The sequence below is a fragment of the Bubalus kerabau genome, chromosome X (genome assembly GCF_029407905.1).
Source record: "Bubalus kerabau isolate K-KA32 ecotype Philippines breed swamp buffalo chromosome X, PCC_UOA_SB_1v2, whole genome shotgun sequence".
NCBI lineage: Eukaryota > Metazoa > Chordata > Mammalia > Artiodactyla > Bovidae > Bubalus > Bubalus kerabau.
The window spans coordinates 42,727,999-42,752,455 of NC_073647.1; the positions used below are offsets into that span (position 1 = coordinate 42,727,999).

The window sequence follows — 24,457 nt, forward strand, 5'->3', positions numbered from 1 at the left end:
TTTCCAGATACTCCAATACCTTAAACTTGCTGGTCTCCACATAGGCCCGGGGACCCCACAGGAACTCGTAGTGGGCAGGGTCGCTGTCAGGCACCTGCTGGTACTCCAGGTACACCTCCTGCACCCACACATGGGTCAGCAGCTCCGTGGGCTCCCCATAGATGTAGTGCTCCCTCCCAGGACACAACCCCATCCAGCAGAGTTCTGCCCAGACCTCCTCAGGGGCACAGTCTTCATACATGACGATCAGGCACAGGATCACCACCAGGAAACTGGCCTTGGGCAACCTCTGCCCATCCATCAGCATCTCATTGAGGGTGAGACCCAGGGTGGGGACCAGGACATATCTGTGCTCATTGGGGTCCACCTCCTTCACCTCCAAGCCAAAGACCACCTGAAGGCTCTGCCCGGCTTCAAAGATTACCAGAGGGAAGTGGTCCTGGTAATCTTTAAGGACACTATTCAGCACTTTTGCCTTTGTGATCGGCTCCTTGGTGATATACTTGCTGAGCAGGAATCACACCAGCTCATTCATCTTCACCGTAGTGTATCTTGGAGTGAGGACCTGGCACCTTCCTGGTCACACAAGGTGCCTGGCACTTCATCTTGCCTGCTGAGACTGTGCTCTTTCGATTGGCTCTCCAGAGTGGCAGCCAAGGCCTGGGAGACGAGCAGACACCCAGAGGGCTCTGGGGGAGACTGGCTGTTGCAGCAGCAGCCACCTCCCCCAGGGTGCCCCGGACCAGGAGAGAGGAGAAGGAGGAAGCTGCATCTCCTTCCTCTACCTGCTCCTCCTCCTCCTCCTCCTCCTCCACCTACTCCTCCACCTCCTCCTCCTCCTCCTCCTCCTCCTCCACCTCCACCTCCTCCTCCACCTCCTCCTCCTCCTCCTCCACCTCCTCCACCTCCACCACCTCCTCCAGCTCCACCTCCACCTCCGCCACCTCCACCTCCGCCACCTCCTCCTCCACCTCCTCCTCCACCTCCACCTCCACCTCCTCCTCCTCCACCTCCTCCTCCACCTCTTCCTCCTCCTCCACCTCCTCCACCTCCACCTCCTCCACCACCTCCTCCTCCTCCAGCTCCACCTCCACCTCCGCCACCTCCACCTCCGCCACCTCCTCCTCCTCCGCCTCCTCCACCTGCTCCAGCTCCACCTCCACCTCCACCTCCAGCTCCACCTCCACCTCCACCTCCTCCCTCACCTCCACCTCCTCCTCCACCTCCACCTCCTCCAGCTCCAGCTCCACCTCCACCTCCATCTTCACCTCCACAACGTCCTCCACCTCCACCTCCTGCACCTCCACCTCCTGCACCTCCTCCTCCTGCACGTCCACCTCCTGCACCTCCACCTCCTGCACCTCCTCCTCCTGCACCTCCACCTCCTGCACCTCCTCCTCCTGCACCTCCACCTCCTTCACCTCCACCACCTCCACCTCCTCCTCCTGCACCTCCACCTCCTGCACCTCCTCCTCCTGCACCTCCACCACCTGCACCTCCCCTTCCTCCTCCACTTGCTCCTCCTCCTCCACCTCCTCCACCTCCTCTTCTTCCTCCTCCACCTCCTCTTCTTCCTCCTCCACCTCCTCTTCTTCCTCCTCCACCTCCTCCACCTCCTCTTCTTCCTCATCCTCCTCCTCTTCACCCCAAAATAATTGTGCCTGTATCAGGTCCTCATTCGCTCTTGGATTCTGAAAGACTCTCTCAGGCCGGCGGAGCTCATGCATCCCAGGCATGATGACTGGGATCAAACCACAGAGAGGAGTGAGGCAGGAGGACAGATGGGGACCACAGGCCTGCAGGAGAGAGTGGGTGGGAATGGCCTTAAATGAGAAACGCACCCTGGGCAGTCTGATACAGGTCTCCTCTTGAGGGGTGCTCTTGGGCCTCACAGGGGTGCTCCTCCTGGGCAGGCTGTCCCCTGGCTACCCCAAGGAGAAAGGGCGGTGGCTCCCTAGGGTGCGGTCAGCAGAGCCCTGAGTTCTGGGGCTGACACGGTGGAGGGATTTGGGCCTTGTGGGGTCCCCTCTGTTCTGGGATGGGGTAACCCTGGTGCATGATCACGGCACCCTTCTCACCTTGACTTCTGGCACTGCCTGGACCTCCTCTGCTCTCTGACCTCAAGACAAAGGCCTCAGAACTCCACCTTTGCCTCCTCGTTCCTGAAGCTCCTATGAGAGAAATGCAGGGATCACCTAGGGTACACACTGTGGCAAAGCCCTAGGTCTTCTGTGCTTGTTGGAGGGGTAGACTCTCTGAAGTCCCCCAGCTGTGGGGTAAGAGGTTCCCTAGGGGCTCCCTTGTAGTGCTCCCCTAGTGCTGCCAGGTCCAGGGTCCTGGCACGGCCTGGACCCTCCCCTTTGGGGGCTGCCCAGGGCCTCCTGCGGGTCCTAGGCAGGGGAGATGCTCAGTCCTCAGCTCCTCCTCACGTCCTGCCTGGCCTCCCAGCACTGACCACAGGGGCGGGTTCTGCTCAGGCCCGGGAGTCCAGCCTCTGCCGACCTGAAGCCTCTGCTGTCCACCTGAAAACCTCACCTCCCGAGGCCCCAACACTATAGGTGAATAAACTACTCACCCTGCTCTGGGGCCTCTGAGACCCCCAACAAGGGCTAGCAAATCTCCCTGCCTTGCGGTCCAATCGCCTCAGTCCTTTTTCGTGTGGAGTCTGGACTCCAGGCAGGACCAGGAATTTTCCTGTCCGCCACTTTGAGGCCCCGCCACTCTCACAAGGTCCTGAGTTGAGGCCCAGATGTCAGGATATGCTGCACGTGGTCTTCCCTCCTGGGGACAACCCGGGTCGCCTGTGTTCTGGGGTTCAGCTCCACTCACTCCTCCCTCAGGATCCTTACCTTCACTCCCGCTAGGACCTCGGCTCCGTCCTCTCCCCAACTGAGGCCCTGCTCCTCACACCAGGGCCCCAGTCTCTCTGAGACCCAGATGTCAGGAACTCCGCCTCCTGTACCAGGACCCCAGTCTGAGACCCAGGTGTCAGAAACTCCGCCTCCTGTACCAGGACCCCAGTCTGAGACCCGGGTGTCAGGAACTCCGCCTCCTGGTGACCCCAGTCTGAGACCCGGATGTCAGGAACTCCGCCCCCCGTACCAAGACCCCAGTCTGAGACCCGGATGTCAGGAACTCCGCCCACTGTACCAGGACCCCAGTCTGAGACCCGGATGTCAGGAACTCCGCCCCCTGTTCCAGGACCCCAGTCTGACACCAGGGTGTCAGGAAGTTAGACCATGCCTGTTGCGGTCATCATATCCCAGGGTCTCTCAGGACCGACAGCAGGGATGGGCTTTTCTGAGGTCTCTTCTCATTGGTGTCCAGGGTCCCCTCAGTCCTCCCTCAGGCACCTCACTTTGCCTCTAGTTAGGACCGGGGATTCTCTCCTCTCCCCAGACGAGGCCCTGTTCCTCTTAACTGGGTCCACAGTCTCTCTGAGACCCGAATTCCGAAAGTCAGGACCAGCCTAGAACACTAATTCCACACCAAGACCTCCCAGACCACCCGAAGGTAGGGGGTGGGGGTCTGTGGGGTCCCCTCAGATTGGGGTCCAGGATCCCGCAAATACATCAGTGTATGCCCTTTGAGTCCCATGAGGACCTGAACCCTTCCCTCTGCCCACATGAGACCCCACCCCTTATCCTAGGCCCCCAGTCTCTCTGAGACCCTGATGTGGAAGTCAGGACACGCTGCCAAGTGCTCATCCCAACGCCAGGGATGCCCAGGGCTGGCAGCAGCAGCGTGAACTGTGGGGTCACCTGTGATCTCCCTCTGGGTCCTCATCCTGAGCCCTGGCAGGTCCTGGGATGCCAGACTCCTCGGCAGAGGCCAGACCCTCACACCAAGGGCCTCACTGCCCTGAGGCCCCAGGAGGAGGCTGTGGACATTGCAGCAGGGCTCCAAGCCCAGGGCTTCTTAGTGGTTGAGGACGCCATGGCATGAGATGATGTCCCGGGAGTCACTCAGCCTTCCCCGTGTTCTTCGCCTTGACTCTCAGCTAGTCTGGGCACCACCCTCTGCCCACCTGACTTTGTTTCCCTTGAGACCCAGGCCCTGTCGAGCCAGCACACCCGAGAGGGAAACCGGGGTGGGGGACTCATTCCCACAACCCTGCCAGGGTCTCCCAAGGCTGAGAGCAGTGATGACCTGTATGTCCTGGGGCCTCAGAGCCCCTTGCCCCCAGGGTTCTACCTTGACTCCTAGCATGGCTGGGCTCCTTCACTCTGCTGACCTGAACCCGAAGTCTGTGACCCAGGCCCTCACTTCTCTCTCAGAGGAACCAGTAACGTCACATCCAGACGCCATGCCCCGTGGTCCCCTATGGCTGTCAGGAGGGCAGCACATGCATTCCTGGGAACCCTCAGTCTCCTCTGGTCCTCACTTCGAGTCTCTGCAGAACGTGGGGCCCTCCCTCTGCCCATCTGAGACTGCACCCCACAGACCAAACCTCTGGCTCCCCGAGTTCACTGAGGAAGTGGGCATGGTGGACGGGTTCTTAGACTGACAGCCTGGCCCGGGGTCCCCAGTAATGGTGGAGTTGCATTCTATGGGACCCTCTGTTCCGGGGTGTCATCCTCACTCAGGAGGGGGCCTCCTTCTCCCTTGAGAGAAGGCTGAAGTCCCAGCACAGATGCTGGATGGAAGGTAGCTGCACCCATAGTAAACACGTGGTGTTTACTAAACTTGATTGTGTGGTGGTTATTGTCAAAGCTGGGAAATGGACTCACATTGTGCTTTGCGTGTGGGGGGAGAGGTGACGCTTTGTGAGTAATAAATCGTCGAACCAGGAAAGAATTCTTAATCTGTAGGTGTCCTCTAGTTCCATTAGGTGTTCCTACTTTTCAGTCAGGGAAAGCAAGGGAATTGGACGTTAGAAAAGTACGACAATATATAGATGCCAACTTTATTTTTTTTAATTTATTTTAATTGGAGGCTAATTACTTTACAATATCATATTGGTTTTGCCATACATCAACATGAATCCAACTTCAAAAAACTGAAACAAGCAGAAAAGGGTTCTGAGCTGCAGAATGGTTTCCAGAGTGTCATGTGGATGCTGTATCTGAGCCAGAAGAGACAGCATCACCTATGGGACGTTTAAAATTTCACTCACACTGAAAACTGTTTCTTCCTGAAATCTGGAAGCATCACATGGGTGGATGACACTACAATTGCAGTGAGGGTTACTCCACTAGAAGAGAAGCCTCACTAGCAAGAAGGGATGGAGTTCAAACAAAAATCTTGCCACGTTGATATGATACATTTATAAATGGTGAAATGATTACTGACACAGTATTAGCTACCACCTCCATCCTATCACATTTCTTTTCTGGGGTGAGAATGTAGAAGTTCTACTCTCTTTGCAACAGTCAAGTATTTGACAAAGAATTGTGAGCTATAAGAATCCTGCTGTACATTGGATCCCCAAACTTGTTAGTATTATAAGTGGGGACTAGTACCCTATGAACAATCTCTCCCTATTTCCCCATCCCTTAATTCTTGGTAAACACCACTCTCTTCTCTGTTTCTCTGACCATTTTACTTTTTAAATTTATTTTTATTTATTTTTAAATTTTTGGCCTTGCTGCTCAGCATGTGGGATCTTAACTCCCCAACCAGGGATCAAATCCATGCTCCCTGCATTGGAAGTGCAGAGTCTTAGCCACTGGACTGCCAGGGAAGTCCCAGTTTGTCCTTTTTAGACTCCACATATAAGTGATAACAAACCGTATTTATCTTTTTCTGTCTCCCTTATTTTACTTAGCATAATGCCCTCAAACTCTTTCCAAGTTGTAAATGGCAGGATTTCCTTCTCTCACATGGCTCTATACTGAATATGTCGCATCTTCTTTATCCATTCATCCACTGACAGACACTCAGGTTGTATCCATATTTTGTATATTGTGAACAATGCTGCAATAAATGTAGGAGTGAAGATATATCTTTTCCATATTCTATTTTCATTTCCTTCTGAATATACACTCAGAAGTGGAATTCCTGGATCATATGGTAGCTTCCTTGATTGTATTCTTTGATGCACATAGTTTTTTTTTTTTTTTTTTTTTAATGAGGTCCAATTTATTTATTTATTTATTTATTTTTGGCTCTGTTTTTGGTGTCATATCCATGAAATCATTACCATCAAAGTATTTCTAGAGATATAAATAAACACAGGATAGGAAGTACACATATAATTCTTTGCTCTGACCACCAAGAGGTCTGAGAATCAATGACCCTTCAGTACCAGTGAACACACTTAGCGTACAGATGTAGTTTTGTCAATATCATACGACAATAAAAGGAACAAGGGCTCCATGGAAAAACTGATGATTCTAGAATTGGGACAGGAAAGATGGAAAATGGGCCTGGAGCATCTTTGTAGGGTGTGAAAAAAAAAGTGCTCAAAAAATTTCAAAAAAGGAAGCAAGGTTTTCAGGGGTATGACAAAGGTATATACAAAGGGAGCTGACAGGAAGAGCTCCCAATGGCCAATCTGAACAATTTTAAAATAAAAATATATAAAGTTGTATTGGATTTTAACCCAAAGTGTAATATAAATACCATGAGTCCATACTGGGAAAAATAAATGATTTCTTAATTACACAAACAAGGATGGACAAATCTCCCACCGAGAAAGATTCCAGTTTATGCAGACACTCCCACTTCTAGAAAGTGAAGCACAACTCCCCACCCCTGAAGCAAGACTTTCTTCCAAAGAGGACAGGATGGAAAGGGGGCATAAAACAATCACTTTATTGCACAGATACATGACAAGCACTATCTCAGCCAGATGATCAATGAGAGTGTCATCAGTGATCAATTGTGCTAATAGTATATACACTTGATATGATGTGATGAGAATGGGATTTAACATCTGTAATATTCCTCCCCCAAACTCATAATCCCAGACTAGGCACCAGTAAAATATCAGACAAATGCTAATCAAGGGACATTGTACGAAACATCTACTGAGTACTCCTCAAAACTGTCAAGATCATCGAAAGTAAAGAAATGCTAAAGCTAAGAGGAACCCAAGGAGACATTACAACTAAATGTTAGGATCCTGGAGCGGGTAAAACCTATAGAAATCTGAATAAAGCATGGGCTTTAGTTGACAATAAATAATGCATCAATAGTTACTCATTAATTGTAATAAGTGTATCATATTAAGGTAAGATACTAGGAACAGCAGAAACTGGGTGAGGGCATATGATTCTGCTATTTTCACAAATATTATTCAAATCTTAAAGGGTCACAAAGGAAAAGGTCAAAATAAAGTCTATTGACAGTTTCAATGAAAAAGACAAGGAAACTCTGGGCAAAACATGCTGAGTACGTTAAAAAAAAGGAAACAGAAAGGAAACCAAACACAAGCACACAGAACCTATAAGTGTGAAACAACCCTTGCTAAATTAGCTTCAGCTTTTCCTCTCCCTTAACCTCCAATCCCATATAATATACTAACCGGGCCTGTTCCACCACAGAAACACCTCTGGATCCACTTTTTTCTCAAGCCCCACAAACACTGCCCTGATCCAACCTCATAGACGTTTTGCCTGGATATGGCAAAAGCCACCAACCAAGGCCAGGTGTAGACCTGGAACCCTGTACTTGCTCAAAAACCGCTTTAAGACGTCTGCCAGTATTATCTGCCACAGAAGTCTGTCAAGATCCAGGCAGGGGTAAGTGTCTTGCCAAGGATACAAGGGTCCAGAGCAAACCTTTACCTTGGTGTGTGTCTCAGCGTGCTCAAGTCGCTCAGTCGTGTCTGACTCTTTGCGACCCCATGGACTGTAGACCCCCTCCAGGCTCCTCTGTCGATGGGATTTCCCAGGCAAGAATACTGGAACGGGCTGCCATTTCCTCCTCCAGAGTATCTTCCCACCCAGGGATCGAACTTGCATCTCCCACATTGCAGGCAGATTCTTTAACACTGAGCCTCCAGAGAAGCCGTGAGGAAACACAGGGGCTTCACAAAGGAGCGGAACGTTCACTGAGAATCATTAAGCCAGGGGTGGCACCTGTCCAGTCTGTGATGCCCTGGGCAAGATCAGCTTGGGAACATGGTCGTGTGTTTCTACACAGAGGCTGCTGCTGAAGATGCTGGATACTGGAAATGACCTCCATATAAGTCGGTTGTGGGGAGCAGTTTGGGCCCGCTAGCAGCCAAAGGCCTGAGGTTCTTATGTACCCAGAGCAAGATCCCAACCACACCTAGCAGTCATATCCAATAAGGTGCATGAGGAGTACCTGTTATGAAGGTGTCATGTATCCATCCTGGAGTGGCCCCCAGGGCTGTGGTCCTGGAATTGGCCCCAGAGCACGGATGTCCTCATGGAGACCGAGGCAGCAGCTCACCTGCAGAGGCATCTGCTCCCCCCTCCCTCTCCCAGCCAGGTCAGATAGGATCTCTAGAGGCTTGCTGCTTCCACCTCTATGGGGCCGCTGACCCCCCTTTGCAGCCTGCACCCCTGGGACCTGGTTACTTTCCAAATTCTCATTGGAGTCTGGGGCCTGTTGCATCTAGGAGAGCGTCCAGGGTACCAACCCTGCCATCTGCTAGAGCCTGTCCTCTGCTCAAACAGCCTGACTGGCTCCTAGCTGGCTCTGTGGATGGCTCATAAGATACCCCTCTGTCTCTCACACTCAGGCTCAAAAGCTAGGACCTCACAGTCACATTCACAAGACCCCGAGTTTCCTCCAACACGTGGGATTCCACAAGGAATGGTCTAATACACCTCAGGATCATAGACATGTGCCCTGCACTTCTATGGAAATGAATACTACTGACCCACCACAAGGAGATCACCCAGACACTGTGTCAAGTCCTGTTGGCTCCACCTGAAGCACTGTGGAAGGGGATGCCGCCCTGGGACTTCCAGATAAAGATACACACATGAGGTCATCAGGACCAGGGCCTAAGCGGCTCTGAGTAGGGGGCAGGCAGGACAAATCCCAAGGCCAGGTTCTGGGGGAGGGGGGGTGCTGTGGGCAGCAGAAGTGGGTGGCCTTGGGGCTGGACCTCACAAGGAGGATGCCCCCAGCCCCAACAGGGAACTTTGGCAGCTGGCTGCTGCCCTCCTGATGGAGACTGAGCACAGTCCCGAGGGGGCTGACAGTGTGGCTCAGGGGGGGCAGCAGGGGTGTGACTGTGGGTGTGGTGGGAGGAATTCCTGCAGCCAGCTCCCTGTGGGACAGCCTCTGTCAAGGGTCAGAGGTGCAGGACTTTAGTCTCTGGGAGGAACCACACTCGGAGCGGTGTGTGTCTGTGTGTTGTCCTGACTTGAGGATTAACCCCTGGGTGCCTATGTTCCTTCAAAACAAATGGTCCTGACAAAAATACTTCTGCTTGAAATTCACTGGCCATGGTTCATCACATGACCCTTCCTAAGTGAAGAGGCCTGGCAAGGTCGTGTCCCCATGTGTGCAGGGAGAGAGGAAGACAAAGGTGACTGAACACCTGACGTCTCTTCAATCCCACACTTCCAAGCAAGTGCTCAACAAAGAACAGTGGTTAGAATTTATAATGACAAAATCTCCTTTGTTTTGGGGAGGAGAGTCTGAGTAGGTCACATGGGTCTTGAAATTCTCCACCTTTTCCAAGTGTCCACTGACTATCTGGCAGGTGTCACATATGTGAGCAGAATCACATCTCCTGTTCCCATTGTTTCTGGCACTCAGCAGGGAAAGCTGCCCCTTCAGCCCCCTGCACCCATCTGCACCCCCTACCGCAGTGACCTCACCACCTCATTAGGCCTGGAAGTCGCTCCTGCCTTTTGATGCCAGGCACAGCCTTAACCTGTAAGTCCTCTGCTGCCTCCACACTTCTCAACCTGCCTGAACCCAGGGACGCTGGCAGATGTTACATCTTTACTGGCACGTACTTCTTTCTAGTGTTATTCAGATCCAGAGTCTGTCCCTCTCTCCATAGGAAACTGTTTTGTTTTCAAGACACCTCAGAAAATCGGCAGGTCAATAGGAAACAGAATAGAAAACCAGTCAAAATTGCTGCTCTGAGTGTTTTCCTCTTGGAGGATATATTATTCAATTTGGGCATTGTGTGTGCTTGGGGGTGGGGAGCAGTGTCTTTCCCAGCTGTGAAACTTATTCCCAGGATTCCAGACACCCAGCATGTCCTGTCCACATTTTCAGCTTCTCCTCACACATTTCTTCCCACTGAAATCTAGACCATGCTCACAAGTGGCTGAAATATAGTCCAGATGACCAAATAAATTGTCATTTCAATGTACTTGGTAATCAGCTTTCCCAGGGCAGAGAGGATGGCTAGCCAAGGGAATACATGGAAATACTTCAAAGAGCAAGATTCGCATTTCTTCAGGATTTGTAGCAGATGGGGGGTGGTAGAAAACACCTCCTTTGCCCCTGTGGTCAACAGCAATGCTTCAGGAGCCAGGAAGGACCCCTTCCTTCCTGCCTCAGAAAGAGATTTCTCTGGGCTTTATCCAAGATGCAAAAGGACACCTCACAGCAATGATCCATTTCAGACTTTCCCATCAACCTCATGACACACTGCCTGTAAGTCTGAGGGCTGCCACCAACCAGCCTCATCACAATCACCTCCCACAGAAGGAACCCAGTTTCTCAAAGCCCCAAACCACCCTGGCTCAGGCACTGACACTTGAGTGCTCCTCCTGGAGCCCCACCACCCCTTCCGGTGTTGCCTTGTTCCGTGGGACTAGGGGACATCTCTCCACCTTCCTTGTGTGACTGCGGCCCTGAGACCATTGCTCGAGGTGTGGGGGTGTCCTGCTTCTGCTAGTGTCCCCACTGCTAACATGGCCTTTCACGGAGCAGAAGCTCCATAAAGGTCTTCGGAATAAATGAGCCAGTGAGCAGGGGGCTCAGATGAACTGTCTGCTACTTCCTTAAATAACCCAGGCAAATCCAAATAAACAGAGAGAATTTAGTTTTTGAGAATGATACACAAGAAGGACAGAAGCATGAATTCACTACGATTACTTTTATCATCTAATTCTTCCCCCATCAATACGACTGCTCAGTAAGTTCACATTTCCAAAACAGTCCTAATTCCAATTCCACTGTATCCTGTTCAGGACCACAAAACAAGATGGAAGAGTTCCCAATTGCTTTTACAAAAGAGCAAAACTCTTGTTCTTGAACTGGGTAAGCACAAACACATTGTGATCAACATCATTCACAAAGCTGAGACACTGAACTTTATTTAGCCTTCCATTATGACAATTCAAGTTTGACAATTTTCTAAAGGAAACAGAGATGAATCTGCCTGTCATCATAAAGAACAGGAACCCAAAGACGCTACACAATGGCTCCCCCAACTGGCCCAGGCCCTCAGTTCTGAGAAGGCTGAATGCTCCCTCTTCAATCGCAAAGGGAAGGACTACCCTGGCTGCCGCTCTGGCTCAGGCCTCCTTGTCCTTCTCCTTCACAGCCTCTGTAGACTGGAGTGGGAAGGCCCTCCAAGCCCTTTGTCTGACCCTGAGCACAAATGCCATGACTTGCTGTTTGCTGGTCTCCGCATAGGCCCGGGGACCCCACAGGAACTCGTAGCGAGCAGGGTCACTGTCATGCACCTGCCGGTACTCCAGGTACCCCTCCCGCACCCACACTTGGGTCAGCAGCTCCCTGGGCTCCCCAAAGATGCAGTGCTCCCTCCCAACATACACCCCCATCCTGCTGAGTGCTCCCCAGACCACTTCCTCAGGGGCGGGGTCTCCATTCCTCATGATCAGGCTGAGCACCAGCACCAGGAGACCAGCCTTGGGCAGGCCCTGCCCATTGCTCTGCATGGCATCACAGGTGAGGCCCAGGGCAGGGATCATACCATAGGTGTCCTTCCTGGGGTATACCCCCCTCACCTCCACACCAAAGACCAGCTGCAGGCACTCCAAGGCTTGTCTGAAGACCACTGGGAAGTGCTCCTGGTTTTCCTTGAGCACCGTCTTCAGCATTTCCGCCTGGGAGGTCAGCTCCTTGGCTCGATACTTGAGGAGCAGGAAGTTCATCAGGTTAGTTATCATCTCCTTCAGAGCTTGCAGGGGCAAGGCCTCCCCGGGGGCTGAGGAGGACACTGTGGAGGAGGAGGCCGAGGGGGGTGCAGCCTTCCCCACCTCAGCCCCCAAGAGCTGCACCTCCACCGGGCCCTGGGCCTCGCCTGGGTCTTGAAGGTCTTCTTCGAGCTTGCTCAGCTCACTCATCTCCACCAAGAGCACGATGCCTGTGATCAAACCCCAGACAGGCGTGAGACAGGGGGACAGATGGGGACCACGAGGCTTAGGGGAGGAGGGGGTGGGACTGGCCTGGGCTGAGAACCCCACTGCCCCTGTGGTCAGTGCACAGAGGCCAGATGGGACATGAGGAGCAGCTGAGGACCAAGCATCTCCCCAGCCCAGAACCCACGGGAGACCTTGGGCGGTCTGATACAGGCCACTTACAGGTCTCCCCTTGAGGGTTTCACTCAGACCTCACAGGGGCGCTCATCCTGGGCGGCCAGTCCCTTGGCTACCTGAAGGAAGAAGTGAAGTGGCTCCCCAGGGTGCAGTCAGCACAGCCCGAGATTTCTGGCACTGACAAAGCGAGGCGATTAGGGCCTTCTGGGGTCCCCTCTGTTCTGGGATAGGGAGCCCCACTCAGGAAACCCTCCTCACCTTCACTCCTGGTACTGCCTGGACCTCCTCTGCTCTCTGACCTCAGGACACGGGCTCAGGACACGAGACTTCCGCCTCAGCCTCCTGGTTCCTGGAGCTCCTGTGAGAGAAATGATGGGGACACCTTGGGGGTAGAGTGTGGCACAGCCCTGGGCCTTTTGTGCTTGGAGGAGTGGACTCTGTGAGGTCTCCCCAGTTGTGGCGTGGGAGGTCCCCTCGGGGCTCCCTTGTAGTTCCCCCCTTTCCCTTGGCACGGCCTGGACCTTCCCCTTTGGGGGCCTGTAGGGTAACTCAGAACAAGACCCGAGTCTGTACAGAACGTGCTGAGGGGCCCCACATTTGGCCACACCTGCTCAGGGCCTCCCGGGGGTTCTAGGCTGGGGAGATGCTTGGTCCTCAGCTGCTCCTCATGTCCCGCCTGGCCTCCAAGAACTGACCACGGGGCAGGCATCTGCTCAGTCCGGGCAGTCCAGCCTCTGCCAACCTGAAGCCTCCACCCTCCACCCGAAAACCTCACATCCCGAGGTCCCTAAGCCAGACAGAGGTCAAGAAACTGCTCACCCCACTCTGGGCCCTCCAAGACCCTCTTGCAAGGGTCAAGATCCCTCCCCGTTGGGGTCTAACAGCCTCAGTCCATCCTCGCATGGAGCCTGGACTCCAGGCAGCACCCAGGGCTGTCCCATCTGCCATTTTGAGACCTCGCCACTTTCACAAGGCCTCCAGTTGCTCTGAGACCCGCATGTTAGCAAGTCAGACAGGCCGAGTGTGCTCTCACCGCAGTCTCCTAGGGCCAACTACAGGCGCGGGGATCTGTGGGGTTCTGTCGGTGCTCACTCAGGGTCCCCCCAGTCCTCCTGCAGGTACCTCACCTTGCCTCTGTGCAGGGCCTGGATTCTCACCTCTCCGCAACTGAAGCCCCACCCCTTATACCAGGACCCCGGTCTCTTGAGGACCCGGATGTCAGGAGGTCAGCACATGCCTGTTGCGCTCATCCTGACCCCACGGTTGACCTGGACTGACAACAGAGACGGGCTTCTCTGAGGTCTCCTCTGATTGGGGACCAGGGTCCTCTAGTCCCTCCTCAGGGTCCTCAATTTGACACCCTGCAGGACCTGGAAATCGGCCCCCCTGAGGCCCCGCCCCATATGTGAGGTCCCCAGTCTGAGACCCAGATGTCAGGAAGTGCGACCCTGCATGTTGGGCTCATCCTACCCCAGGGTAGCCAAGGGCCAATAGCAGCTACAGGCTTCTTTGAGGTCTCCTCTGACTGGGGTCCAGGGTCCTCTCAGTCGTCCCTGAGGGTCTTCATCTTGAAACCCTGGAGGAGCTGGACTTCTTCCCTCTGCTCACCTGAGGCTACATGCCTTTTCCCAGGTCCCCAGTTTCTCTGAGACCCACATGTCAGGAAATGCAGCATGTGCTCGTACACCCTCTGTGCTCCCTGAGCCTTGATGTGAGGGTCCCGCCTCTGGTCAACACAAAGGGCATCCCCGGATCTGCCAGGGCTCAAGATGAGGTCCCTGAGGGAGGATATAAGGAACCCCACAGACCCCTGACCCTGCTCTCAGCCCTGGGCCGCCCTGGTGGTAGGATGAGCACTTGGCAGCCTGTTCTGACTTGTGCATCTGTGTCTCAGAGACATTAGGCAACTGTTAGAAGGGGCAGGGCCTCAGATGGGCAGAGGGAAAGATCTTAGTTCTTTTGAGAGTCAAGGTAAGGACTCTGAGGAAGGATTGAGCGGACCTTGGACCCAAGAGCAGAGTGGGCTCTGGGAGGACATAGGGCGGATGAGCACATGCTGCATTTCCTGACATTCGGGTCTCAGAGAGACTGGGGTCCTGGTAGAGGGAGTGAAATTCTTGACATTCCGGGTCTCAGAGAGACTGGGGTCCTGGTATAAGGGCTGGGGCCTTAGTAGGGGACAGGAGAGAATCCAAAGTCCTACCTGGAGACAAGGTGAGGTCCTGAGGGAGGACTGAGGGGACCCCAAGGGAGGACTGACGGAAGCCCACAGATCCCCGCCCCTGTTGTCCACGCTGGGAGCCCCTGGGGTGAGAAGAGCACACTAGGCCTGTCCTGACTTCCTGACATCAAGGTCTATGAGAGACTGGGGACCTGGTGTGAGGAGCAGTGGCTCAGGCGGGGAGAGGACAAAGCCCAGGTGAGTTGGCTCTTCCCATCAGGTGGCCAAAGTATTGGAGCTTCAGCTTTAGCATCAGTCCTTCCAATGGATATTCAGGGTTGATTTCCTTTAGGATTGACTGGCTTGATCTCCTTGCTGTCCAAGGGGCTCTCAAGAGTCTTCTCCAGTGCTGCAGTAGTACTATTTTATACATAGGAGTGTGCATCTGTTAATCCCAAACTCCTAATTTATCCCTTCCCCTGTGTTTCCCCTTTGGTAACCACAATTTTGTTTTCAGTCTTTCTGATTTGTAAATAATTTCATTTGCATCACCTTTTTAGATTGCACCTGTAAGTCTTACCATAGAATATTTGTCTTTCTATTTCTGACTTATTTCACTTAATATGATACTCTCTAGGTCCATCCTTGGAGAAGGCAATGGCACCCCACTCCAGTACTCTGGCCTGGAAAATCCCATGGGCAGAGGAGCCTGGTAGACTGCAGTCCATGGGGTTGTGAAGAGTCAGACACAACTAAGCGATTTCAGTTTCACTTTTCACTTTCATGCATTGGAGAAGGAAATGGCAACCCACTCCAGTGTTCTTGCCTGGAGACTCCCGGGGACGGGGGAGCCTGGTGGGCTGCCGTCTCTGGGGTTGCACAGAGTCGGACATGACTGAAGAGACTTAGCAGCAGCAGCAACAGCAGCAGGTCCATCCATGTTGCCACAAACGGTATTACTTCGTTATTTTTCATGGCTGAGTAGTATTCCTGTGGTGTGTGTGTGTGTGTGTGTGTGTGTGTGTGTGTGTGTGTGTGTGTCTGTGTGTGTCTGTGTCTGTGTGTGTGTGTATACCACATCTTCTTTATTCAGTCATCTGTCAATGGACATTTAGGTTGCTTCCATATCTTGTCTGTTGTAAATAGTGCTACAATGAATGTTGGTGTGCATCTATCTTTTCACATTAGAGTTTCTGTCTATCTAGGTATATATTCAGGAATGGGATTGCTGGATCATATGGTAGTTCTTTTTGTAGTTGTTTAAGGAACCTCCATACTGTTCTTCATATTGAGTGTACCAACTTACATTTCCACCAACAGTGTACGAGGGTTCCCTTTTCTCTGCTCCCTCTCCAACATTTATTCTTCATAGGATTTTTGATGGTGACCATTCTGACCAGTATAAGGTGATACTTCATTGGAGTTTTGATTTGCATTTGTCTAATAATTAAGAATGTTGAGCATCTTTTCATGTGCCTGTTGGCATTCTGTGTCATCTTTAGAGAAAGGGTCTTGTCAGGGTCACACAAGCTGGGTGGCTCAAACTACAAACCATGTTGGTTCAGGAGGCCAGCAGCCAATGTGGAGGTGTCAACTGACATTGGCTTTTGTGAGGGTTGTGGAGAGAGTCTGTCCCATCTCTCCCCTCTCACTTCCAGGGCATTGCTGGCCATGGTGGGTGTGCCCAGGCTTGGGCTTCCTCTTCACCTGGAGCTGTCTTGTGTGCCTGTCTGTCTCTAAATGTGTCCTTTGTATGGGGACAGCCATTCTGTTAGAGGAGGGTCCATCCTAATGAGCTCACTTGACCTCCATCAGCTCTGTGAAGACCTTTCCTTTGTCTGTAAGGTCACGCCGAGGTACTTGGGATTGAGACTCCAGCACCTGAACTTGAGGGGACACAATGTGACTCCTTACACCCTACAAAGGCTCTGAGGTAGGAACACACTGGAATGTTCCAAGGATGGAAGGATGGCCTTCATAGCTACTGTGGGTGAATCCAGGGGCGAGGAGAGCAGGCTGCCAGGGTAGGAGGCAGATCATGTGAGACCTCGTGGGCCTGTGAGAACTGTGGCTCTGCTGTGCTTGGGGAAGAGAAGGCCCAGGAGGCCCTAGGCTGGGTGCCTCTGAGACTATGTCCCCATCCTCATAGTCTCGTGGAAACGGAAGCTCCCTGCTAGAGGTGCTGAGAATCTACTGAGGTTCAGGCCAGCGGCTCTGCTCCCCTGCCATCACCCCACTCCAGTCAACAGGGACGCCCTTCCAGGTACAAGGAAAGAAGTGAGGAAGGAGGTGCATGTGATCAGGTCCCCTGCAGTCATGGGCTATCTCTCTATCCCTGGCACCTCCTCAGCCATGGAAAGACGTGAGAGTAACATAGTGGGTTATTTGAGGTTTGAATTCTGTAATCCCTGCATGGTGCCATTCCAGGCCTTAGCAATGACACAGAGTGCACCCGTCCCAGTAGTTCCTGCTCTCCTTCATTCTTTCTCTAGGCTCTAGGTGGGGACTGCGGCATCTGCTGACAGTGGAGGCAGTGGTGTGGGAAGGGCTGCAAGGAACGTGGTTCCCAAAGACATGGGGAAGACAACTGGCAGGGCCGTCCAGGGCCAAGGCCAGATTGGTTTGCATGGATCTGTGCTCAGCAGGCCTGGGCTAAGATGGGGATTCTGCAGAGCATAGGCAGGGATGGGGCCAGGGAGTTGGGAGGTGGGGTGGGGGCAGTGTTTGGGCCGGGGGAAGCCAAGCCCAGGACTGTGTCTGTCTGTGCTGAGAGAGGACCACAGCCCGGCCACTGGGCTGTGAAGCCAAGGGGCTTGCCCTCCTGCCTCAGCGCTCCCAGGGTTTAAGGGCCCTCTGTCTTGGAACTCACCACGTGCCTCTCTCCCACTGCCCCGCCCTCCTTCCTGACCTCCCCACAGACTGCATGTGATGGATGGGTCCTCTGGGTTGCCAACCCCTGTCAACAGACAGTGTGGAGATGGATGGAAGGAGCCAGCCCTCTGTGACCCGTTCCCCCCCCCCCATTCTGTATCAGCAGGCTTGGAGGATGCTCGGACATGTGGAGCTGATGTCCGGCCCAGGGCTGTGAGCTTGGAGGCTGCTGTGTCAGGCTCCTGGTCTTTGTGGTTCTGTGTTTCCACACCCACGTGAGGTCCTGGGAGCCCTGGGAGATGAAGTTCGGCTGTCTGTCCTTCTGACAGCCTTACGGCGTCAAGACCGTGGAGATGTGGTGGCGGCCCGTGCTATGTGGACCCAGCACTCTACTCTGGCTGTCCACATCGGGCACTGGGACTGGGAGGACGTGGACTGGCAAGAGCTGCTAGAGCAGAGGCTGGGGATGAGCCCTGTCCAGATCCAGGCCTTGCTGCGAGACAGGGAAAAGTTCGGCCACGGAGTGATCGTCGGCAAGTGACACCCTGCCCCGGGCTGCCCGCATGGCCCCTGGTGCTGCCCTGGATCTCAGCCAGCTTGTGGTCATTTGTTTTCTGTTGAACCGGTTGGTAGAGGGAGGAGGGGTGGGGCTGAGGTTTCTTCAGAGGGGCAGAGAGGGTCCCTGGGCTGGGAAATGGTGGCCCGAGGTGTCTGACCCCCACTCTGGGCCTCAGTCCCCATTTGTGCTCTGAAAGGCAGAGGCATATCCGGGTCTGCATGTGGCACTTGCCTCTGTGTGTGTGTGGGGGGAGGGTGTGCCCAGCAGAGACCATAAGAGGTAGAACAGCACCCAGCCTGGGTTCCCCAGCCCTAATGCCTGCAGCCGGGCCTGAGCAAGTCCCCTGACTCCCCAGGAGTGAGGCCCCACAGCAACTCCTGTCTGCTGGTGAATCGCTTGGGGACCTGATGTCTGCAGGCTCACCGCTGATGCCCCCCTGTTCTGTCCCTGCAGCCTGCAGTGGGCAGACTGAGAGGTGCCCATGGCCTGGTGGGTTCATGGAGCACCAGGCCTCTCCCTTTCATTTCACTCCCTCCCTTGCTTGGCCTTACCCCGAGTTCCCTTTGCTGAGGTGAACCCGCCTGAAATGCTCAGCCAGAGGACCCAGCTCACTCTGGGTCTCCTCTGTGATGCAGTCTTAGTCTCTAGCAGGCATGACTTTGAATCGCCTTGTTCTCCTTCTGTGTCCTGTCTTTGCACACAGGTCTCGTGGATGGGGGTCACTTTGCTGTGCCCAGAAAACCTAGGTTGTGATGAGGTGGAGGAGCTGGAGAATCAAGCCATGCTGCCCGACCTGCAACGGAAGTACCTGACTGCGCTCGCCGACTCTCGCTGGCTGCTACAGCCCGTCCTGGGGAGGGCCAGGAAGGACATCTTCCAGGTGGACATCCCCAAGCACCTGACCCACTTTGGTCAGGAGGCCTGTCCAGACTGGGCTCTCGAGAGGAAGGTGACTGAGAGACCAGCTCATGGTGACACCATCTGGTTGCCACCATGCCCAGGACATGCTGGTCTGGTTCGGTCTGAATCCGCCCCACCCTGCAGTGAACTGCCCACATGGTGCGGGGCCGGGGGCCGGGACTCTGGACTCAGCAAGAGTCTCCAGGCCTGTACCTTTTTACAAAAAGATGTCACCACTCGTTTTGGCCCTGCTGGGTCTTTGTACTTGAGAGAAATGTGTTGTTAGGAAACCGGTTAGTGTTTTTCCCTCTCTATTCTGGTCCAAATTCCCCGATATTGGAACAGTGTCCAGAGGACTGATGGGGGAATGCCGGGGGTGAGGCTGAGTGTCAGCAGCTGGCTAGGCCTCCAGCACATGGAGAGGCCTGCAGGCCCAGAAACCAGCCGTGGTTTGTCCTTGCAGGTGACCCTTGCCCTACTGTAAAGTGTCCCTTGGCTCACAAAGCATGTGTGCTGGACACGGTGCCTGGCTGCTCCATATCCAAAGTTAGGCTCCTAAATACAGCTGTGGGGGCAGAGCAACAAGGGCTGGTGTTCACCTTGTGGAAACTTGTACTTGTGTTTGGGTTTAAAGTCATGTTTTTGCAAGGCCCTTGGTGAGTGGGGTGACCCTCCTTTCCAGTGGGCCTCTTGGGGATATCCCTGGATCAGGATCTGGAGAGGCTCAGCTGCTGATCAGAAACTTATGGCATCATCGGCGGACCCAGGAGGAGCCCATTCTGCTTCAGGGTGCATGACTCATGGAAGGTGACACCCCCATGGTCAGGAGCCAGACCGGGTCTTCTGCTGTGTGGCAGGCAAGGCGCAGGGACCAGCCCATCCTGGGCTGGCCTCAGCGCATGGCTCGGAAGCCACACTCTTGGCCGAATGTGTGAAATGCTGCTGCTTCAGATGAAAAGGTACCATGGGGACTGGACTGAGGCCTGCCTGGGGCGTGGGCTTCCAGCCTCATCGGGCTCACCCAGTGCCGTGTGTGAGTAGCATGGACAGACAGAAAGAACACAGACTTGCAGTTCTCATTCAATACTTATTTATTCCCATGGAGTTTTGCTGTACTTTATTAGAGCTAGAAATAGATATTTTTATTACCAGAGAGTGCTTTTGAGTGTCACTAGGGACCTGGCGGCTCAAACTGCTTACAGAGGGCACACTTGTAAACTGAGGAATCCTCCTGCTCATCCACCTCAGGGGCCTCATTTGGGGCCACAACTGAAACGACGACCATCACAATGGAATAATAGATGTACATAGTCATCACCAAACCATAACCTGGGTACTCTGTGGGGCTCTAGGGCAGTACCCCTGCGCCGTCCCTTCCTGCAGTAGCTGGGGGTACAGACGTGGCATTGCTGGACATGCCCTCTCCACTGGGCCCACCCTGCTCGCTGGGGAGATGGTTTGCCCTGGCCCCCCCAGCTACACTGCCCATAGACCAAAGGCCACAGAACACAAATGAGCACCAGCCAGGGGTTCTGTGAGCTGTTTGGATTCCTTTCTGGGCCTTCTTGTCAGCCTCTTGGGTGGACTCATTGTGATGGAATTTAGGAGAGCGTCTGGTCACCACAGCTTGCTTCTTTCTCTTTGGGATTGCTGTTGCGCTGGTGGAGGGCTAAGCACTTATTCTGGGGTCACCTTTCCTCCAGATGTCCTGCAGGAGGAGAGGTGTCTCTCTGAAACTTGGAGTTCCGATAGATCTGAAAGGAAATGAATCACTTTAGCCACTGTGTGGGAGAATAGCAATTCCTCACCGCCCTCCTCCCCACCACGTCTGGACCTTGCCTAAACATGGAGATAAAGTCTCTTCATTCCTGGCAGCTTATGAGGCCTTAGTGAGTGTTCTCCCTAGAGGTCCCTTGGGGCCAGCCTCGCTTGAGGTGTTACTGGCTCTCCCTGATTTCAAGTGGCCCCTCAGGGTCTGGAGTCACCCCTATGGATCCTTTGTAAGGGGGTTGGTGGAACATGACAGGTCCTGCTTTCTCCTCTTTCCTTAACCACCCTCTCACGAGAAAAAAGTTCTCCTGGGAAATGAAACCAGTCCAGCACTCAGCTTGTCTAGTCTAGTCTCCCCGGAAGGGCTTTCTACATTACCATCATCCTCTTCTTCCCCACAGAGTGACCCGAAGGGCAGATTTTCCTGAACCCATCCAGGTTCAGTTTGCAGTTGAAAGTCTTGATGCTGTCTGTCTCGAAGATCCTGTCTGCACCCCTGCACTGCAGGACCTCTGTCTGGAAGAGATCTGCTTTGATGACCACCATGTCTCCCTCGTCATTCCAGTGCAGAGGTGACGGCCGCATCCTCCACTATCACCCAGAGCTTCCAGGGAAGGACAGCCTGAGGACGGCATTGTTCTCATCCTCGTTGGCCGTTTCTGGGTTTGGGCCCTGTGGGGGCAGGTTGTCTTGGGCTCTCGGGTTGGTCACCCTTCTTCTCCAAAGCCGCCCCTGAGAATCCATGTTTGGATCCAGGGAGGAATCATGGCGGTCCCCTGCTGTGGGCTCCCCATCAGTTGATGGGGCCAGGGGGGCTGCAAGCGCCTCATGGGAAGCCAGTCTACCTCAGGAGCATTCTCTACCCAAGCAGTGAACACTCAGGGCAGAAGGGCCTCAGACCAGGGTCTCAGTTTCCAATATTGTCTGGAGATTCTAGAATCTGGGTCGTGGGCCAGGCAGCCAATTAAGTGGTCCGCTTCCTTACTTGTTTCATGATGTCACAGAGGTGATGTGGAGAGGCAGCTCTGGCCCGGTGTAGGGGAGGGGAAAGGGGATGGAGATGGGATCCACAACTTGTCTCTTATCTGAAAGTACAGAAAAGTATGTTTCAGGTTGCCTGTAAAGGCTCCCATCTGCTGCCAGGTGCTTGTTTCAGGGGGTCAGGCCTTGGATGGGTTGACGCACGTGCCCCTGGCTCCACTCCCCTCCATACCAATGGGCAGGCCTGTGGTTGGCTTCTGCTGAAAGGCCAGGCCCTGGTGAGTCCTGGTTCAGCTACCACTGAGAGAGACCGCAGGGGTCAGATGGGCCCCTAATGACTGTCCCTTCCATAAGATGGGGTCCATAGCAGGCTGATTGGCCTAGCCTGATTTGGTGGTTCTACCCCTTCACCCCCTGTACCTGGCCTTGCCCCTCTTCTGGCTTTGGTCTCTTCCAGCTGGTGGCTGCCGATGGTAAGTCCTACTCAGATGGCCCCAAAGTAAAGTCCCGATGGGACTACCTACCCCAGATCTGGGGGGACCTCACAGAGTCAACCCCTCATACCAGCACTGAAGGCCTAGGTCTGTGCCACAGTCTACCCCCGAGGTGCCCCCTCCGTTTGTCTCACAGGGACTCCAGGAACCAGGACGCAAAGGCGGAGGTCTGAGGTCTGTGTTCTGAGGTCACAGGAGTGCCAAGTTGAGGTGGGTGTCCTGAGTGTGCACAGGGGTTCCCCATCCCGGAACAGAGGGGACCTCAAAAGGCCCTAATCCCCCCACCTTGTCAGCCCCAGAACCTCAGGCTGTACTGGCTGCATCCTGAGCCGGAATTTCTCTTCCTCATTTGACAGGGGACTGACCACCAAGGAGGAGCGCCCCTGTAACGCTCAAGAGCAGCCCTCAAGGAAGACCAGTAAGTGGACTCAGTCAAAGCCACCCGTGGAGCATTTCAAAACTGAGACCATTTACACTCTCTCTCTTTCCCAGGTCAGTGGTCTCCATTTGCCCCCCTGCCACACCCCCACTGGGCACAAGACCCCAGTCATCATGCCTGTGGTCCCAACAAATGAGCTCTGCACTTCTGAGGAAGACCTTCAGGGCCAAATCCAGGCCGAGGGCCCAGTGGAGGCGCAGCTCCTGGGGGCTGAGGCGGAGGATGCCTCAACCCCTCTGGCCTCCTTCCCTCCAGTCTCATTTTCCTCTGCCGCCGGAGATGCGGAGATCTTGCTCAAGCAGGCTCTGAATAGGATGACGACTCAACTACTGGAGTTCCTGCTCCTCAAGTATGGCACCAAGGAGCCGATTTTCCAGGCTGAAATGCTGAATATGGTCCTCAGGGATAACCAGGCCCACTTCCCAGTGGTCTTCCGTAAAGCCACACAGTGCCTGCAGCTGGCCTTTGGCCTGGATATGAAAGAGGTAGACCACAGAGAGCACATCTATGTCATGGTCCCCATCCTGGGCCTCACCCTCAATGAGATGCAGACGGATGGGCAGAGCATACCAAAGGCTGGCCTCCTGGTGACGGTCCTGAGTCTGATTCTCCTAGCAGGGGACCGGGTCAGTGAGGAGAACATCTGGGGAGCACTCAGTAGGATGGGGGTATTTGCTGGGATAAAGCACTGCATCTATGGTGAGCCCAAGGAGCTGCTGACCCAAGTGTGGGTGCGGGCGGGGTACCTGAAGTACCAGCAGGTGCCTTACAGCCACCCTGCTCGTTACGAGTTCCTGTGGGGTCCCCGGGCCTATGCAGAGACCAGCAAGCAGAAAGTCAAGGACTATCTGTGCAGGGTCAATGGAAGGGGTCCCAGGTTCTTCCCACCCCGGTGTGCAGAGGTGTGAGGGAGGAGGAAGAGGGGCCCTGAGCCAGAGCAGCAGCCAGGCTCCTTTCAGGCCCACATCCAGCAGCTTGTCCTGGGGGTAGGAAGGGAGGCTGATCCTTCCCCCTGTGTTTGAAGAGGGAGCATTCAGCCTTCTCAGTCGTGACGGCTGGGAGAGTTGGGGGAACTGTTGTGTAGCATCTTTGGCTTCCTGTTCTCTATAGTAACATGGAGATCCGCTTCTGTTTCCTTTAGAAATTTTTCAAATGTTATTCCTTTTAATAGAAGGCCTAAGGAGCTTCAGTGTCCAACTATGTCAGTAATGTTGATCACAGTGTGTTTGTGCTTACCAGTTCAAGAACAAGAGTTTTGCTGTTTTGTAAAAGTGATTGTGAACTCTTTCATTTTATTTTGTGATCCAGAACGAGATTACATGGACTTGGAATGTAACTATTTTGGAAATACGATATTACTTAGTAAGAATTAAGAAATAAGATATATTTGAGGTGAGTTCCTCTATACTTCTTGTCTGTCATTTTATACAGCTAAACTATCTCTGTTCAACTGGATTTTTTCAAGTTATTATTTAAGAAAGCACACAAAGCCTGATCTGACTTAGTAAGTGCCCCACTCTGGCTCACTTATTCCACAAACCTTCATGGAACTTGTCCTCTCTGGAAGGCCCTGTGTTAGCAGTGGGGACACTAGAAGCAGGACACCCCAACACCTAGAGTGATAATCTAAGAGCTGCAGTCACATGAGGAACGTGGAGAAACGTCCCCTAATTCCACAGAAGATGGCAACTCGGTGCATGGCAGTGAGGTCCAGGAGGAGCACTTGAGTGTTGATGCTTGAGCCAGGGCGGTTTGGGGCTTTGGGAAGCTGGGTTCATCCTGTGAGAGGTGATGGTAATGAACCTGGGTGTTGGCCGCAGCCAGAGTTATACACAGTGTCTTATGGGTGAGAAGAAAATCTGAAATGGGACATACACACTAGAAGATCCT

General features: G+C 53.7%; 2 protein-coding genes and 2 pseudogenes across 2 annotated transcripts; 2 read left to right on the plus strand and 2 right to left on the minus strand.

The window, feature by feature from the left end:
- Positions 1-11,405: 11,405 nt before the first annotated feature.
- Positions 11,406-12,200, minus strand: LOC129638909 (melanoma-associated antigen 10-like). The gene has a single exon (XM_055563645.1). The coding sequence runs from the start codon at positions 12,198-12,200 to the stop codon at positions 11,406-11,408; it is 795 nt and encodes a 264-aa protein (XP_055419620.1).
- A 5,523-nt stretch (positions 12,201-17,723) lies between these two features.
- LOC129639960 (protein EOLA1-like) lies at positions 17,724-19,152 on the plus strand (annotated as a pseudogene).
- An 867-nt stretch (positions 19,153-20,019) lies between these two features.
- Positions 20,020-22,635, minus strand: LOC129639961 (heat shock transcription factor, X-linked member 3-like; annotated as a pseudogene).
- A 45-nt stretch (positions 22,636-22,680) lies between these two features.
- LOC129639962 (melanoma-associated antigen 10-like) lies at positions 22,681-23,475 on the plus strand. The gene has a single exon (XM_055565256.1). It carries the CDS (start codon positions 22,681-22,683, stop codon positions 23,473-23,475), a length of 795 nt encoding a protein of 264 aa, XP_055421231.1.
- Positions 23,476-24,457: the final 982 nt, after the last annotated feature.